General features: G+C 35.3%; 1 protein-coding gene across 1 annotated transcript in view; it reads left to right on the top strand.

Annotated features, from left to right (window-relative positions):
• UBE2D2 (ubiquitin conjugating enzyme E2 D2) overlaps positions 1 to 18,010 on the top strand; it is a 42,031-nt gene extending 24,021 nt beyond the window's left edge. The window contains exons 2-7 of the mRNA XM_061151451.1: positions 5,068 to 5,131; positions 9,638 to 9,669; positions 9,749 to 9,826; positions 9,913 to 10,018; positions 15,780 to 15,873; positions 17,080 to 18,010. Of these exons, the coding sequence (XP_061007434.1) occupies positions 5,068 to 5,131; positions 9,638 to 9,669; positions 9,749 to 9,826; positions 9,913 to 10,018; positions 15,780 to 15,873; positions 17,080 to 17,125 (420 nt within the window). The 3' untranslated portion in view covers positions 17,126 to 18,010. The remainder of the gene's footprint in view (positions 1 to 5,067; positions 5,132 to 9,637; positions 9,670 to 9,748; positions 9,827 to 9,912; positions 10,019 to 15,779; positions 15,874 to 17,079) is intronic.
• The last annotated feature ends 2,072 nt before the right edge of the window (positions 18,011 to 20,082 follow it).

The raw sequence follows: 20,082 nt of genomic DNA on the forward strand, positions 1-20,082 counted from the left end.
GCTGTTTTCAGAAATTATAATTTTTTTCAAACTGATCTAGGCTAACTGACCTACTAATATTTCCAGAGTTTTAAAAACTTGTAATTTTAAATATTTTAGCAGTTAATTTTTAAATACCAACTTCAGATATTATGCTGGATACATGAGTTAGCACTTCTGTTGCAACCCTGGTAAGTTAGGAGTAGGGCAGGGGGAATGCAGTACTATGGTAATGACAGACTGCTTGCCTTCAGTGTGTCTTGAAAATGTGGAAAACACCCCTTTCTTGAATTCTTCATTCTGTGCTACCATGTTTTCCTTCACCTTCCCTTCACTTTGAGTCTTGCTGGTAATGAGTTTTCTAGCCTTGTCTTTTGTCTTTGATGCTTAATTCGTCAAACAAAAAGGCAGTCAGGATTTAGTGTACATCACAATTTCCTGGGGGACTTGTTAAAGCGCACCTTGTTAGGCTCTGAAACTGCAGAGTTTCTGGTTCAGTAGGTCTGGTTGGAGCCTGAGAATTTGCATTTCTAATAAGTTTTCTTGTAATAATGATGCTGCTGTGCCAGGGTCTCATTTTTGAGAACTACTACTTATCTAGCTGTTCTTTCTTTGCTATTCATTCATCTTAAAGGAGGTTCAGTTTGATTTCCTGGGCAACATACAGATTCTCAGATATTCTAACTTGTACATTTCTGCTATTTTAGATTCAGACTAAAGAAGCATGATATGATAGAACTTACATAGTAGAACACCATGTCCTTACTCTAATTACATGTTTTCCTTGGATTAGCTACTTTGTATCTTTTTTACATATATAAAATGGGGGATTAGTTTAGATATCTCTTCTGACATTGAATCATAATTTCTGCTTAAATCCTCTCATATCCTGATTACCCACCAAAGACCTTTGATTTGTACAGGAAATTTTAGAACTGTTAATGCTTGACTTTAGAGCCAATTTTTTATGAAAGTAACTATAATCCCTCATTTTCCCATCTTGTTCCTTTTACCATTTGCCATAGGGTAAAACCAAAATGGTGAAACAAATCTGTGTTCCATACTATGTATATTTTGCTTCATAATTGTTAAGACTGGGGAAAGAGGGTTTTTGAAAAATAGATAATATCATTAAGTTTTACCAGTTAACGACCTATTTGAGTATTTGAGGATACAAGGAAAGCAAAGTCAGCATAGCCCTTATAGAACCCCCTCCCCACAGTTAGAAAGCCCTCTTTTTTTTTGCTAGTGCTATAATACAGAAATATTGCAGGCTTAGAGGCTATAGTGTTCTGTTTTCTTTAATGGTGGTCCCTTTTAAAGAAGGGTTAATCCTTTGGAATATAGGTATTAAGATGATAATATATAAGGTATTATAATCATTCCTGTATATCTTTATTGGAAAACATATTCCTGAGCCAGAAAAGATAGTAGTAGGAAATGTATTTAAAAGTTTGAGGATTTCCCTGATGGTCTAGTGGTTAAGACTCCACGATTCCACTGCAGAGGGCAGGAGTTCAGTCCTGGTCAAGAAACTTAAGATCCTGCATGCCACTACAACAAAAAAGTTTGTAGTGAATTAAACTTTACTTGAAAGTAATTAATTGGTATAAGGTTTGGGGGCTGTTTGAACTAAATTAAACACTTGGGAAAGTTTCAGATAATCAAAATTGTTTATAACCCTTAATCTTTAAGAATAATGGTTATACCTAAAAACTAGAGTGTACGGTGTCAAAGAAAAAAAATCTTAATTGAGAACTCTATTAAAATCCACAGTTTATTTCCAAAATAAGACCTTTATCGTAATATTTTTTGAGATTTCAAAGTTAAGACTATAAAGTCTTTTTAGAAATTGAGGATTCTTTGCCTTAACTGTCAAACTTCCCTCCTCCCTTTTTTCCCCCTAAATTTAATTGTACGTACTTTGTCTGTAAGGGCTTCCCAGGTGGCTCAGATGGTAAGAAGTCCACCTGCAATGCAGGAAACCCGGGTTTAATCCTTTGGTTGGGAAGATCCCCTGGAGGAGGAAATGGCAACCCATTTCAGTATTCGTCTCTGGAGAATTCCATGGGCAGAGAATCCTGGCGGGTACAGTCCTTGGGGTCACAAGGAGTCATGGAGTCAGATATGACTGAGTGATTGACACTTTGACTTTCTCTCTATTGCTCTTTCTATAGAGAAGAAGTTTTCCAATAAACAGAAAAATTGCTTGGTTTTGGGTTTTGTCCTAGCTCTACTCTCAATGCCAGTAATGTATGATTTGCTATATGATATACAAGAGAAATCTGAATACTATTTTGGGGGAGATAAAAAGTCAAGGAAATTAATGTCTAGGTTTAAAACCATATGATAAAGCCAACAGCCTAATGTAATAAGGTATTTTTTTCTGCCCAGTGATTTGGCTGGATCAGTGCCTTTAATTTCAAGATTTATCTTTATTTTGTTTTCTTTTTGCCACGCTTGCAAGATCTCAGTTCCCCCAGGCTATGGTAGTGAAAGTCCAGAATCCTAACCACTATACCAGTAGGGAACTCCCTTCAGTTTTTTTTTTCCCCCTTCAGTTTTAATCATAATGCAGGGACATCAGATTTTGTGGTGGTGGTCATATAGTCACTAAATTATGTCCAACTCTTGTGACCCAGTGGACTATAGCTCACCAGGCTCCTCAGTTCATGGGATTTCTCAGGCAGGAATACTAGAGTGGGTTGCCATTTCCTTCTCCAGAGGAGCTTTCCAACCCAGGGATGAAACTTGTGTCTCTCCTGCATTGTAGGTGGTCTTCTTCATTGCAAGTGGATTCTTTACCACTGAGCCACCAGGGAAACCTCAAATTTTATAGCTTCTGTGTTTATTTAGTCTAACTGGATTTTCACTGTTCTAATTACCCTTCAGATAGTCACAGCTTTTTCAGAACTATTTTTTTTTAATCCAAATGTATAGTCAGAACTGGTAAGTTATTTTTTAAATAGACAATAAATATACTTGTTAAAGGTATAAAAGAAATACATGTAGTTTCTATTCTTATCCCCAAAGCAGAGTTTCCTTCTGAAGGCAAATACTTTGAACTACTTTTGTGTCTATTCTTCAGAGATACTGTATGTACAGTATCTTTTTTTTAATTATATAATACTGACTTTTTTTTAATTATATAATACTGACTTATGAAGAGGACAAGGATTTTTTTTTTTTTTCCTTTTAGCTTTTTGAGATGTCATTGGCATAAATTTAAGATGTTCAGCATAATGATTTGACTTAACATGTATCATGAAATTACTATCATGGTAAGTTTAGTGAACATCTATTATCTCACAGGTACAAAATAAAAGGTAAAGAGAAAAATTTTTTCCTTGGGATGAGAACTCTTAGGATTTACTCTGTTAAACTTTCCTGTATAACATACAGCAGTGTTAATTAACCTCTTCTTGCCTAGAAAATTCCATAGACAGAGGAGCCAGGTGGGCTACAGTCCATGTGGTTGCAAAGAGTAGGACACAACTGAGTGCATGCGTGTGCGCACACACATGCACGCACGTGCACACGCACACATATTACAGCCCTACCACTTACTTAAAACTGTTAGTTTGTACCTTTTGACTACCTCACCACCTCCCCTCACTTTTGATAATTGCAGATCTGATCTCTTTTTCTGTGAGTTTGTTTATTTTTGAAGTATAATTGATCTACCACATTATGGTACTGTCTGGTATACAACATAGTGGTTTGATATGTTAAAAAGTGATCACCACCTGATGAATCCTTATATTCAGGTTAGATGAAGTTAGTCAAAAGAAGTAGCTTAACTTTTGTGTTTCAGATCAAGCAAGCTTTCTTAGTTATAGTGACCTGCATTACAAACATTTGGGAATGGGAACTGTACACAGTAGGTTTTATGTTTTTCTCCTTGAGATGGGCAAGGAATCTCTGTTGTAGAGAAATACAAAATTCTCAAATTGAGATGTGAAAGAAAGTAAATATTGTTAAATCTTTACCTCAATCCCAGCACTTAAGAAAAAACAGAACTTTATTTCTATACTTTATGCTTTGTCCTCCAAGCTTACAGATAGGATAAAACAAAATAATTGATGTAATGACTGGTTGAATAAGTAAACTCAGAAGAAGAAACTTACAGAAATACCTGTGTGTTGCAATTTAAAATATTTATTTATATAACTCGATAAGATTTGAAATAATTTTTAAATGGTAGGTTTTACCATTGTAGTTTTAAAATATAATTAAAACTAGTCCTTCCTCAGAGTTTGTTTTTATCTCACATACCAAGCCAAAGGGAAAGGAAATATAGTATGATTTCCTGCTTTGTGGTTTTTAAGGCATCCCCACCCAGTAACAAATCTCAAGTTTGTGGGTTCTTGTGTTAAAATAGCTAAGAAGCTGGCATCTTTTGTAGAGCATGACTACATGTAATTCCATCTCTGATTTCAAAACTTTATGATGGGTTATATCCAGCCACCCTTTGTAATATATCCCTTTTAAAGTTTTTCCTACTACCTTTGGAAGCTTTGTAGTGGATATGAGCTGAAAAAATAATAACAGTATCTTGTCAGATGGTTCTGTATAATTTGGAATATTTATGACTCCATTTATCTGAAGTGTAACTTAATGATTTTGAAGTACAAAAACCAGCTGTTGATCTTTATTGGAAAATAATAAGTGTTTACTTAAAAACAGTTTTTGTGAGACTTCCCTGGCAGTCCACACTCCCAGTGCAGGTGCATGGGTTCAATACCTGGTCCGGGGACTAAGATCCACCACATGGTGCGGCCCAAGAAAACCCAAAGAAACAGTTTTTGTGGTTCTTTAGTATATGATACATGTTTACTTTCCTTATATTTAATACCTATTAAACTCCAAACAAAGCAAAAATTATCTTCTTTTAAAAACATACATTTATATCTAGGAATCCCAAATATTTTATAGATTTCATTAATCTACCTTTCTCTTCTCTGACTTTGAAGGAGTGCTGCTAAAAGCTTTACTGGTGAGACAGAGAGTATTGGTAACAGTGATGGTTTTATTAATGGATAATAGTTATATTTATGTTAAATACATTTCTTTATTCTCTCCTTGAAGGAGTTGAATGACCTGGCACGGGACCCCCCAGCACAGTGTTCAGCAGGTCCCGTTGGAGATGATAGTAAGTATCTAAAAGGAATAATAAAATAAAACATAAAACAGCATAACAGTCTGCCTCTGGTGAACTCTGGTACTAATAAATATATATATCTGCTAAGATTATTTGTATGAAGAGTAAATTATGCAATTTACCTTTATTTGCCCATGAAAGGTGCAGTTTTATGTGTATTCCGTCCTCTTTTGTACTGTATTGCATTTTGAACGTCTTCTGCCAGATGTTTGTGTAGTTGTTCTGGCTTCTCCTTACCTATCCTTTGTCCCTTCTGGGTATTTACCTAAGACAAAATATTCAAGCTTTTGTCTACAGCAAGCTATTGTTCTTTAGTAAGATAATAGTAAGTATGATTGGGGGGGTGTGTGTATGTGGGTCTTTGTATTGACTCATTTGTGAAGACAACTACAACTTACCTTTAATGTCCAGTTTATCTTCTTAATCCTGTTTGAAATAATGTATTGTATCTTACCGTACATGTTGGATAATAATTTTGCTTTTTGTTCCACTTTGTCTCAAGGCAGCTTTTCCCCCTAATACCATCTTTCAGCCTTTTAAAAATAGAGGATATTTGAACAGGCTGTGTAACTAATTCTCACACACAAAAATGCAACATTTAGCAGATAAGGGAAAAGTGGAATATACTCAGAGTATATTTAGAAGCATTTGTGTAAGGGAAGTGTATAGGTTAAGACAGAAAATAAATGAGGTTATATGGGCTTGTGTGTAAAATTAAGTTTTTCCTCATTTTTCTTAAGATTGTTCTTTTGGTTTGCTAAATCCTTAGGAATCAAAGCATAATCCTTGTATAAGGATTGCTTTATAGATAAAACAGATGTTATAAATTATAAGACTAAGTACTTGTTATGAAAAATCCATTTATGTTATGTTTAGATCTGTCGAGTATTATTGAGTATATATAGTATTTGATATCAAACAGGACGGGCCAAGTACTTAAACACATTTCTCATTTAAGGTTCACAGTTCTTTAAGTGATTGGAAAAGAAATTGTTAACTGTTTTAGAGAAGAATCTAGTGAGAACCTTGTGGTGGTTCTTGAAGTAGACTTATTCTCAGATTTTCTGATTCTTGTTTTGTCATTCCATGGTATCATATCCATCTGCATCAATGTGGTCATTCAGTTTTGAAAGAGTGTTTTTATTTCAGGTAAATTCCTCAGAGTTGAGAGAGGCTGATTTTTTTTTTTTTTTTGAGAGAGACTGATTTTTAATTAAAAGTATTTGAAGTCTGGGGATTAGATTTCATTTTTGAAGTTCCGTAGTGTGCTAAAGTAATTTGCCTTTGCTTCTACCGTAGTTGGTACTATTACATTCCTTTCTCAGGTTGAAAAGTGGTTACCCTGGAGAGTTAAACTCCCCCAAAGCATAAGCAATAAGAGAAAAAGAAAAGTAAATTAGACTTCATCAAAATTTAAAAATTAGGTACAGCAAATGATACTGTTAAGAAAGTGAAAAGGTATACCAAATGGGAGAATAAATTTGCAGGTTGTATATATCTGATAAGGCATATTTATCTAAAATACTTTTTAAAGTCTTTATATCTCAACATTATAAAGATAAATAACCCAATTTTAAAATGAACAGACAATCTGAGTAGCTTTTTCTCTAAGATACTCAAATGCAATAAGAACATGGAAAGATGTTCAGCATCATTATCAGGGAAATGCACATCAAAACCATAATGAGGTGTCACTTTACACCCACTAGGATGGCTAGAATCAAAAGGTCAGATAATAAGTATTGATGAAGATGTGGAGAAATTTGAACCATCATACTTCGCTGGTAGAATGCAAAATGGTACAGCCAGCTTGTTAGACAACTTGACAGTTCCTCAAAAAGCAAAACATAGAGTTAACCATATGACCCAGTGAGTTCATTCCTAGGTATGTGTCCAAGAGAAATAAAAACATATATCCCTATAAAAACTCACTCATGATTGTTCATAGAAATTTCATTTATAATAGCCAAAAAGTGAAAACCCCCCAAATGCCTACCAGCTGATGAAGGGATAAATAAAATATGGTGTGTCCATACAGTAGAATATTATTTGATGATTAACAGGAATGAAATATTGATATATGCTACAACATGAATGAGCATTAAAAACATTGTGCTGAAAAGACCTATACTCTGAACACCATAAGATGCTGGTGAAAGAAATTGAAGATGACATAAACAGATATTGTTAAAATGACCACACTGCCCCAGGCAATCTACAGATTCAGTTCAATCTCTTTTGAATAACCAATGGCATTTTTCATGGAACTAGAACAAAACAAATTTCAAATTTTGGAAACACAAAAGACCTCAAATAGCTAAAACAATCTTGAGAAAGAAGACTGGAGCTAGAGGAATCACACTTCCTAACTTCAGACTGTACTACAAAGCTACAGTAATCAAAAATAGTATGGTGGTTGCACACACAGAAAAAAGCATATGGATCAATGTAACAGGGTAGCAAGCCCAGAGATAAACCTATGCACTTAGAGTCAATTAATCTACTGCAAACGGAGCAAGAATATACAGTGGAGAAAAGTGAGTGATACTGGGAAAACTGAAGAGGTATATATAAATGAATGAAATCAGAACATTTTTTCACACCATTTATAAAAATGAACTCAGAGATCTAAATGTAAGACCAAATACTCTAAAATTCCCAAGGAGAAAACGTAGAACACTGGCACAAATTGCAGCAATATTTTTTGGATCCATCACTTAGTGATGGACAAACAAATGGGTCGTAATTAGTTAAAATCTTTTGCATAGCAGAGGAAACTGTAAACAAAACAAGAAGACAACCTGTGGAATATAATATATTTGCAAAATGATGCAACCAACAAGGAATTAATTTCCAAAATAAACAGCTCATACAGCTAGTTATTAAAGAAATGCAAATCAGAACTACAGTGTGGTATTATCTCACACTGGTGAGAATGGCCATCATTAAAAAGTTTACAAATAATAAATGCTGGAGAGGGTATGGAGAGAAAGGAACCCTCCTGCTCTGTTGGTGGAAATCTAATTGGTGTAGCCACTATGGAGAACAGTATGGAGGTTTCTTAAAAAACTAAAAATATGAGTTGCCATATGATTCAGCAGTCCCACTCCGGGCATTTATCTGGAGAAAACTCTAATTTGAAAAGATATATGCAGCCCAGTGTTCATAGCAGCACTACTTAACAATAGCCAAGACATGGAAGCAACTTAAATGCACTCCAGAGGGAGACCTAAGTCAGTGACTCTAGTAGGTATTCTTATATGTAACCAGGGTGGCAGAATATGCAATTAAGATTTAAAATGGTAGGTCTCCAAATGCTTTTTGTTAATTAAATTAATATGGGGGCCTTTTATAGAACCTTTGTTGAAAATACTAGGACTGATCTTAGTGATTCAAAGTAACTTTCTCCTTAGCTACTTAATCCATAAAAAAATTAGTTGGCAGAAGTTAAGAGGAATTTTTCTCAGTACTAATGATGAGTAATCTAAAAAGGAGAGCCTCAGCAATACCTATCCTTTATTTTTAATCCCTAGTAAACAGACTGCTCTTTGTAGCTTCAGGCCCAGTGAGGGGCAAGCCAACCATAGGGGCAGTTCTCATACAGATGGTCAGAAGGAATTTAAGGGTTTGGGCTGACATCCCAGTGGATTTTTGTGTGGCTTTCTAGTCTTCACATTACCTCCTTGCATCAAGAGTTAGCTGGTTTGAGTTGCTCGTGTATATAATCCCATTGACAGCTTCCCTTAGTTTGCTCAGATCCTAGTGTGAATGTTAAGTGCTTAGTAACTTGCTTAGAAGTGAAAACTGGGTTTTTGATCTTTGTGTTGTACTTAGTGGCATCACCTTTGAAACAGAACATGCACCGTTTTTTGCAGTTTGAAGAGAAAATTTCCTTACTAAACAAGTTTATGATTTATTGGGATTATCCCTAGAGTTTGTAATCAAGCTTGGGACTTACAGCATACGTTTTCTTTATTTATTGAGGTACCAGTAATTCAAGATCTACACATGAGAACTCATGGCAATTTTTTTCTCACTGGAAAAAACTAGCATTTCCTAATTTGAGTATTATCTACTTTTAAGTTTACTGTTCTGCTCTATACCAGTTCTATAAAAGAAGTATATTACAGATATTTGTATTGGGGAAATGATATAATCAAAGAATTGAATCTTGTGGTTCTTTTTTACCCTTTGAGGTAAGGAAGTGCCTGTTTAAAAGTGAAACTTTCGGCCTTGTCAAGAATTTTGTCTCCCTGACATGAATTTTTAAGACGTTTTAGCCCAAATACTTTGTTGTTGAGCACCTTATCAGTGTTCTACACCATGCTACTCATTTTTGCTATTCTCAGAGTCCAACTTAATTTAGATTCCTCATCCTGCTCAGGACTCATCATGTTTCATAAATGAACTGAGATTACATGGGGAATAATATGTTGTTATGGTGTAGGTATACTGTAGATATTGCTTGATGGTGACTTTTTGTTGTTCTTTTTTCAGTGTTCCATTGGCAAGCTACAATAATGGGGCCAGTAAGTATTCAGATTAATTTCAGAATAAATAGTTGAGGTAATTCACTCATTTTAACCCAACTTTTTTTGTTATCAACAGAATGACAGTCCCTATCAGGGTGGAGTATTTTTCTTGACAATTCATTTCCCAACAGATTACCCCTTCAAACCACCTAAGGTAACTGGGATATGCAAATTGTTTTTTTATCTACTTTCTACAATGCTAATGAAACCATTTATAAGAAGTTTTCCTTGTTTTGATAGGTTGCATTTACAACAAGAATTTATCATCCAAATATTAACAGTAATGGCAGCATTTGTCTTGATATTCTTCGGTCACAGTGGTCTCCAGCACTAACTATTTCAAAAGGTAATGGAATGGATATTTGATATCAAAATAAAGCCTACTATTTTTTGTGTGTGTTTGTGTCTTTTTTAGGTTACTTATTCTTGAAAGGGCTAGTCAAATTCCTTTTTAAGAGAATGTAGCAATCTCCCTTATTCTTGATCTGGGGTTTAGACCCACTAGAGAGAGTTGAATTTTTAAGCATACATGTTTCTTGGTGCTGTGATTGCTCTCTGTCCATTGTTCTTGCTGTTCAGGCATAGATTAGAATATGGCCCTTGTGAATCCGTTTTTTTAAGAGCATGGTTAAAGTAGAAGCCAAGTAATGTCTTTCCGGCCTTAAGATCCATGAATGGAAAGGATAGATAGTGTTCAGGAATAGGAAAAAAACAGCCCTTGTAGAGGAATGTTTGTACTATAATTATAGATATTAGTTTCTTAAAGGACAAAGTATAGATGAATTCATATTCACATCATTTAAGGTTTTACCTGTTCTTGTCTTTAGGTTTCTATCAAGAACAGAATCATCATCTAAGATAATCAATTTAATGTATGTTTTTATGTGAGCATCTTAGTCTGTGGTATATTGCTGCCTGCACACTGTGTTTGAAAATATGTAGAGAAAGTTGGTTATTAACTTTGTGATGAAAGATCCAGTAGTTCTTTTAAATAAGACCTAATTGTATGAGTAGATTGGAGATTTTTTTATATCTCTGAACTGAATATTATCTTACTTGTTGATTTGAAATTGTATAACCTCTCAACGTCATACTCAAATGAAATCATAAGAGGATTAAATGTTGTCAAAATGCAGTACAATAGGCTACAAGTATGGTAATGGGCCCATCCCATTTCATGGGAAATAGATGGGGAGACAGTAGAAACAGTGTCAGACTTTATTTTTTTAGGCTCCAAAATCACTGCGGATGGTGACTACAGCCATGAAATTAAAAGACCCTTACTCCTTGGAAGGAAAGTTATGACCAACCTAGATAGCATATTAAAAAGAAGAGACATTACTTTGCCAACAAAGGTCCAACTAGTCAAGGCTATGATTTTTCCAGTGGTCATGTATGGATGTGAGAGTTGGACTGGGAAGAAAGCTGAGCTCTGAAAAATTGATGCTTTTGAACTGTGGTGTTGGAGAAGACTCTTGAGAGTCCCTTGGACTGCAAGGAGATCCAACCAGTCCATCCTAAAGGAGATCAGTCCTGGGTGTTCATTGGAAGGACTGATGCTGAAGCTGAAACTCCGATACTTTGGCCACCTCATGCGAAGAGTTGACTCATTGGAAAAGACCCTGATGCTGAGGGGGATTGGGGGCAGGAGGAGAAGGGGACGACAGAGGAGGAGATGGCTGGATGGCATCACCGACTCGATGGGCATGAGTTTGAGTAAACCCCAGGAGTTGGTGATGGACAGGGAGGCCTGGCGTGCTGCAATTCATGGGGTCACAAAGAGTCGGACACAACTGAGCGACTGAACTGAACTGACTGATGATAATGGGCTGATTGGATTGGGAAGATCCCTTGAAGAAGAGAATGGCAACCTACTCCAGTGTTGTTCTTGCCTGGAGAATTCCATGGATAAAGGAGCTTGGCAGACTTCAGTCCATGGAGTTGCAAAGAGTCCAGCATGACTGAGCAGCTAACACATACACACATGATAATGGACTAATATGTTTAACAGATATGAAGAACATATATAAATCAGTAAGAGGAAAAACCTAGATCCCAATAAATGAATGGAAGAAAGGAACAGAATAATCAGGGAGATACAAATTAAAATAAGTACTCATTCTTCACCATTTGGGGCTTCAGTAGTGGCTCAGATGGTAAAGAATCTGCCTACAATGTGGGAGAACCGGGTTTAGTTCCTGGATCAGAAAGATCCTCCAGAGAAAGGAATGGCTACCCACTCCAGTGTTCTTGCCTAGAAAATCCCACAGACAGAGGAGCCTGGTGAACTACATACAAGTCCATGGGGTTGCAAAGAGTCAGACATGACTGAGCAACTAACATTTTCACTTCACCTTTTTAATTAACAAAGATCTTTTTAAAAGGAAACTAAACATTTTTTCTTTTTAAAAGAAAAAGTACATTGAAGTACTTTGTTAAGTAAGTACATTGGAATGATTGCTTATATATGCTACAGATAGATTTGTTTAGTCTGTCTGTATGTATTAGGAGATAAGGGATTTAATCATTAATATTAACACCCTTTGACGCAGTAATTCTAGGCTCATTCCTTTGTACTAAGAAAACAAACCCAACTGCTAAAATCTCTCTGTGCATCTGCAACAATGTTATTTCTGAAAATTAGAAATGACATATAGGTTCAACAATAGAAAAAACACATTCGGTTCTGGCACATGCATTCAAAAGAATATTGATCCTTACAAATAGTGTAGAAAATGGGAAAATACAGTGTTTGAAAAAAGCAGAAAAGAGATAAAATGTTATACGCTGTAACTTGCATTGTATAGAAAGTATATTAAATAGCTAGAAAGAAATAGTTTGGGTATTTGAGGCTGAAATTTGGTACATGAAATTTTTTTTTCCTATCTACTTAAATTTTATCATTTCTTTAATGCATATATTTAGACAGGAGGCAACATAGTTTCATGGTAAAGAACATAGATTCTGGATGCAACTGCCTGTGTTAGGATCTCAGCTCCACATTTTATTGGTTGAGATTTGAGACGGATTAGCTTCTGTATTCCACACTGTTTTCATCTATAGAGTAGGGGTGATAAAAACTATTTCACTATTATTCTGAAGATTAAAAAGCAAAAATGCAGTTAACTGATTCCTTGTAAGCACCCAAATAACTGGGATAAAGGCACTGTTGTAAAAAGTATTGGATATTTGTCATGTTACAATTATGGTAACACTTGTATACCCTTCCACATTAATTTTTTAGAGGCACAAAAACTCTGAGGCTTTAAATTAAGATTTCTGGAATCCTAGGCAAAATATGAACAAAAAAAATCAAGGACCACATTTTAAAAAGTTGTGACCGAAATAATTTTACAGATAAGTGGCCCCTTTTGTTTTTGTAGGCCTCCGTGCCATTCAGCAGAGTCCTTGTGAAAGTATTCATATGCTTGTTGTTCTTGTGATTTCCTGACTTGTTTGCTCTTACTTTATCAAGTAACTGTGGAGATATAAATCTAGATATAAGAGAGGTGGGACTCTGTATGTGAGTGGGTTGGGTGGGTGGATGGTGGTGGGGGGGGGAGTCTGGATAGCTGAAATTGTTACCATAGCTTTTCTTTCTTCCCTTCTGTGCCTAGTGGTGGTGTGTTTTGTTTTGTTTTGTTTTTCAATTATTCTAAGTCATAAGGGCTGTTAATTTATTTGACTTGATATGTTCTGTCTGGATAGCTATCGTTTAAAATAACTACAGTACCATTTTGTTGAATTTGGTTTTATCAGCATACCTACAGTACCATTTTGTTGAATTTGGTTTTATCAGCATACCTTTAGTGTTTTATTTATTTATTTATTTTTCCTTTAGTGTTTTAAAGACTCTTTTGTAAATTAAAGTATGGGCAAGCATTGCTGTGAAAGACCCAAATGCTATGTATGATATAATTATTCTTTAACATATTCTGTTTTTAGGGGCAATAATCTAGAACCAAAATGCCCTCTCTTTGAGTATATAGGTATGGGACCTAAATATACAGAAAACTTGAAACAGGTTAACTGTATCGTAAAGCTACTTGATTATATGGTTTTAGAACTGGAAGTGACTCTGAGTTATGACACTAATGAAAATGGTTATGTACTGATGAAGAATATATATATAAGTGAAAATTCAGTTACTTTAGTAAAGAGTCTCTACAAGCTGTAGAAATAGAAGTTACTCTCTTTATGGAGAAAGAAAGTATAGTATATTATAAGCCAAAATCAGTTTTCTACAAATTAAAGGAACTAAGTAGTGTACTAAAAATCATTTCACTAGATCCAGATAACCATCATCCTACCTTCCTTTCCTGGAAAGAAAGTGAGGAAAATTATTTACTTAAAGCTTATCTTTTTAAAATGATGCAAATGAACTTATTTACAAAACAAACAGATTCATAGACAGAGAAAACAGATTTATGGTTGACAGGGAAATGGGGATGGGAAAGGATAAATCAGTAGGAGCTTGGGATTAATAGTTATACACACTACTGTATATATAAAATAAACAAGGACCTACTGTATAGCACAGGACACTATATTCAGTAACTATATTCAGTATCTTGTAATAACCTGTAATACGAAAGGATCTGAAAACAAATGTGTATGTATGACTGAATCACTTTGCTGTATACCTGAAACTAACACACAACACTGTAAATAAACTATACTTCAGTTTAAAAAAAGAAATCTCTTTAAAGTTGCCTGTTTTAAATAGTTGGACAATAAGTAAAGGGAACTTATACTAATTTGGTAGTGTATCTCATTTTAGGTGAAGAGTCAGTTGTATTCTTGCCAGCTTGATAGGTCAGACAAGTTTCTTCTGTAGTCAATAATTTCATGAACAATCAAAAATCTATAACTCCCTGTTGTCATTTCCAGGAAATACATGAAATCTTTCCTAATTGCTGTTAGAATATTCTGTGCTTGAAGAGGGCATCAGGTGACACACCTGACAGTGGGAAGAGAAGATGTGTTGGGAGTGCCATCTGCCAGGCTTGTGGGCAGCAGGAGTGAAGAGTCAGAAAGCATCTTTCCTGATGTTTTTTATTTTCCATATACTCTTAAGGCAAGGAAATAGCTTTTTTGTTAACAACTGAATGATAAAGGGCATGTAAACTTTCTTTATCTCTCAGAAGCCCTTGATCTCTGTAGGGTAGATTTGATGGGAAAATGAATCAATTCCTTTTCCTGCTGAATTGATGTTTTAGGAGTACAGTGGGCTCTGAATTATTGTCTCTTGCTACAGAACATTAGAGAGAAATAAGATAGCTGAGTTCTGTTAACGTCAGAATAGGAGGATTGGAATTTATTTTGGTATGTCAGAGGCCACTGGATTTAATGTAATTAGTGGCTTTGGCCTCCACTTTGCCTTCAATAAAGGAATATGTAAGTTAACAAATTTAAACAGAGAAAATTGTACTATTGAGATTTGTCTGCCACATTTCAGGTTGTCGTTGAGGAAATGACTGAGATGAGATTTTAAATTGTTACTGAAGATATTTTGAGACTTTTGTTTGAGATATGTCATATCATCTGTAATAGTTGTGGCCAACCCCACTTGGGGACAAGTACCGGCCTCTGTGTTCTTAAACTAAATTGTTTTCAACTAAAAATGAAACAACTCTGTTGCATCTGAATATGGTAACCGCCATCAAGAAAGCAATAATTGTTGGATTTCATAGTTGTCATTTCTTACTGAGAGCATTCAGTAGTGTGGTTGTCTTTAGAATTTTGAAAACCATTTATCCCTGAACATGAGCTTCTAAAAATTGAAATTTATAAGCTGGGGAAAGTCTTATTGGTTTAGGATTTGAAAGACCTGTATTCTATTAATAATTCCACTCTGATTACTCAATAACCAGGGAAATGGGGCAAGACAGTTCACCAGCCTGGGCCAGCTTCCTTACTGGTTCAAGCTTAGAGAAGTCTTAGAATCTTTGTTAATTACTGTTACTGTAAACTTAGGTAGAGCTTACAAACGTGCTAGATATTACAATAAATAGGGTCTTAGAGTTTTCTCTTGTGTTGGCATCTCATATTTCTTTCAGCCTTTTTGCTTTTATCCTCTACTAATTTATATGTTTTTTTCATTCTAGTACTTTTGTCCATCTGTTCTCTGTTGTGTGATCCCAATCCAGATGATCCTTTAGTGCCTGAGATTGCTCGGATCTACAAAACAGATAGAGAAAAGTAAGTATGGTCTCCAGACAGAAGAGCGTCTGATAGGGTGGAGATGTTTGTGTCTAAGGTCTGAGTATGGGTCAGACACTTAAAACAAAGTCCTAATATACTCAGTTGGGGACAGGAAAGAGCAGTATTTGCATCAGGTATCATTATAAGTAGATGATTTTATCTCTGTTTTGTATGATTCCTACTGTCTAGAAGAACTTTTCTACAGTTTATTTTCCAACAGCTTTATGTCTTCTTGGTTTTTGACATGTAAAGATTTTGCATCAAGAGCCCAGTTGTCTTAGGTAGGTATTTATAAATTAATGGGAAAGAGAATTGATGTTCTACCATTAGGAATAATCTAAAAAAGAAAGTAAATAAATGCTACAAGACCCAAAAGGCCCAAATTTCCTTTAAAATAAAACTTGCAGAATTTTCACATTTTAGAATTGTATTATGAATTATTGAAAAGTGGTCAGGGTATCAAAAGATATAGTAAATGAAATGTTGTAATCTTTTGTTTGTTTTGCATATTATTCAATAAGATTGTGAAGGAGATAGATGGGTGAAAATGATTCATTTTCAAAAGTTAAAATATAAAAGATTAAACAGTTATTTGAATTATTGGTTAGAGAGGCATATGGATAAGGTATTTTTAAAAGGAGCTGCAATAAGAATGGGGTATTCTAACAGCAGTTGGGTCTTAGTTTTTTTTCTGTTTCTGAATCTACATAGTATCTATAAGGATTAAAGATCCTTTGCCCTGCTTATTTTATTACTGGAATGTTCTTCTGAAGCAATAAACCCATTCATTTTAGCAACCAAATTGTTAAAATAAGTTCTGCCAGAACTGGTTGTTTTATTGATGCAGGAAAAGTATTATGTCAATTTGATCATTTTTATGTGATTTCAAGAACCATATAATATATACTTATATTGTTTAAAGAACTCCACATAAGTAAAACAAGGGTTGAAAATCATCTCAGAAATAGGTCAATGAAGTAGAGACTGAAGATACGCCAGCAAATGCTGAAATTTAATTAGAATCCTATATAGTGTTTATAGGATATTTCTAATGTTTATTAGAAATTTGGAGTAGGAAGATGGCTTCACTTGAAGTTCTATAAGTTCTTCCCCTCAAGTTACTAGATGGATAATGAATGAACTCTGTTGCTTTCTGACTGACTCCTCACCTGTGTTAAGCCAAGCTTCTCTTTGTGTGTACAGGTACAACAGAATAGCTCGGGAATGGACTCAGAAGTATGCGATGTAATTAAAGAAATTATTGGATAACCTCTACAAATAAAGATAGGGGAACTCTGAAAGAGAAAGTCCTTTTGATTTCCATTTGACTGCTTTCTATGAGCCCACGCCTCATCTTCCCCTGTGCACATGTTTACCTGATACAGCAGTGCTGCGTGTTGTACATACTTGGAACAACAAACTAGAAATACTGTACTTCTGTACCAACATTGCCTCCTAGCAGAGAAGTGTGTGTGTGACAAGCCAGTTCTCCAGGCATAACCTAGATGTGAGACTAAAAGCTTTCCTTATTGACTTAAATTTGGATAACGGCAAGGTGAGGGGTGGTGGGTATGGTGTGTTCTTGGATGGGGAAGAAAAGCTCCACTGACCTGTAGGAGATTGTTTTTTAAGTGAAATCCTATTAAACTCAAAACAGTTACGAAAAGCAAGGTGAAAAACATGAAGCTGTTTCTGTATTCCTTTTATTCCGAAGGACTTACGTCTTAGGTGAAAGTTATGACCAACCAGATTAAACTCTACCCACATCCTGTATTTTAAGGTCTAAGTTTAACTGGTCAACATTTAAATGGATTGGAGCTATTAGTAAGTAACGTGTGATGGGCTTTGCTCCCAACTCTTTTACATCTCCCCACCCTTCAACCTTCATCTTTCAGCCCCTCTTTCTCTCTTCCATATTCTTTGGTTTGTATGTGGTTTCTCAGTTAATACATAGCTAATAGCTCTTATTTTTCTTATGTTTTTAACTGCTTAGGTCTATCTGGATGTAAGGGTGAAAATTCATTTGATGGAAATACTTGTGTATATTTAAAGACCCAGTTGCTCCTCTGGAGCTTGTACGTTCAAGAATGATTAATCTGTGTAATAAACTGATTACTACAGTCATTACATATAATTTGTGTGAATAGGCTTTTTGATTTTAAGAACTTTGTCTAGCTGAGATTAGTGGTGGATTTTCTCCCACCTCTGAAATGTTTTCACTTATACTGGTTGCACTTCAAAATCATGAAACAATTCCAGTTTACATAGTAAAAATTATATCTTGAAAGTAATTTTAGTGAACAAAATAAACACATAAGCTTAAAAGAATTTCCATGAAACATGTGCAGTATTCCAGGAACATGACTGTTACATAAAACATTTGCTTTATATTGAAATTAAGCTGAATTTCACCAAAACCTTGTGACATTCCTTTGGTACATAGGACACAAAACAAAGGCATTGCTGTTTGGTAAGTTAAGCTTCTGTGATTGTGATTGTAAAAGAGCAACATTGACCAAACCTGGGAAACTTGAGCACAATCTTGTATTGGAGAGTCTACATAATTACTTTGCACTAACATTGCAGGATGTTCATCCAATTTTAAATTGTACTGTATGTGGCTTTTTGAAGTCTTCCCTTGACGCTAGTAAAATGTAGTTTGAAACTTGTAAACAACTGTGTTTGCCAGAAACATCATTCATGTGAACTAGGCAAGTTACCGTTTTTCCCCCTACTTCTCCTAATCTAATTGTAAACCAGGCTAGCCTGAAAGCCATGGCTGATGCTCTCTAGCTGTCAGGTTCTTTCAAATGCATCTTTACACTCTTGCACAAAAAATTGAGGAATAAATGTCCACTGCTTTTGGTTTAAAACTTGTTTAAGTTGTCTTATCTCTCAGTGTCACTATATCTCAGAACTAAAGTGTGATACTCCAAACCTTTTAAAGTGCTGGATTTTAGCTGCTGGCTACTTATTAGTATTTCTAGTATCCTTGACTTTGCAAAGAAGGTTTGACTGTTAATAGTTGTGGGTAAAGGAGTTAGAATTGAGCTCTAACCTAGAATTACCCTCATTCTCAGTATCATGGGTAAGTGGGAATTCAATTTTTGACTGTTGACCATGGATTAGTTGCGCAGATCCTGAAAGCCTCATTCTGTGGTCATCTTAGAGACCAGCCAGCTTATTACCATTTATTAGGCCATAACATAGATATTTTTACAAGAGTACTTTTAAGTCAAGTGCTAAAGTAAAAGTCATCATCCTAGTATTCGGGTGCTGAATGAAACATTAGGCCTTTGAATGCAATTGGTCTTGCTCATTTGAGGTTGGAACATATATTGTCAAGTTTGGTTGTATATTCCTTGGCCAGAATGAGGTCTCAGTGAGGGAGGCTATCTTCCCCACTCACAAAAAAAGTGTGTCATTTGGGATGGGTCTCATCTGGGATCATGTTGCTTTTTATAGAGCTGTCTCTAGTTTTATCACAAAAGCTTGTTTGCAGTAGATTTGATTATCTTGGTGAGGCATTGGTTACAAGGGAATGTCAAGTGTCTGGGTTGCTTTGCTTTTTTTTTTTAATTGAAATATAGTTCATTTACAATGTTGTGTTAGTTTCAGGTATACAGCAAAGTGATTCAGTTGTACATATATATTTATTTTTTCAGATTCTTTTCCCTTACAGGTTATTAGAAAATATTGAGTATAGTTCCCAGTGCTATATAATAGGTCCTTGTTGGTTATCTGTTTTTTGATGTAGTGGTGTGTATATGTTAATTGCTTTGCTTCTCAACAACATGGAGCGCTTGATCAAGTTATGGTTGAAGCAGTCTCTTTCAGTAAAACTACATGATTTCAGATACTCACATACTCTGTTACTGGCCAGTGGCCATTGTCTGCTAGTTTCTACATTTTGGGTAATGTAAAGATTTGGAAAGAGGACTGTTGGGTAGGGGAGTGGCAGGGAGGTCTATAAGAGAGAAGGATATGGTGGTCAAAGAGAGGAGTCCATGTTCTCTGCACTAACTTAGCAGATGAAGCATTCCTTTTCTGCTTCCAGCAACTATAGTATTCCACTTTTCCAATCATTCCTCTTTGCCTCAACAAGTTATTTTGAGCCCTATTGTGAGGAGAAATGAATTATTTCTAAACTACAGTTGGAGAGCCTATAAACCGCCCCTTGACGGCAATTAAAGTGAAACTGGCCTT

Source organism: Dama dama, chromosome 9, assembly GCF_033118175.1.
Source record: "Dama dama isolate Ldn47 chromosome 9, ASM3311817v1, whole genome shotgun sequence".
In the NCBI taxonomy this organism is placed as follows: domain Eukaryota; kingdom Metazoa; phylum Chordata; class Mammalia; order Artiodactyla; family Cervidae; genus Dama; species Dama dama.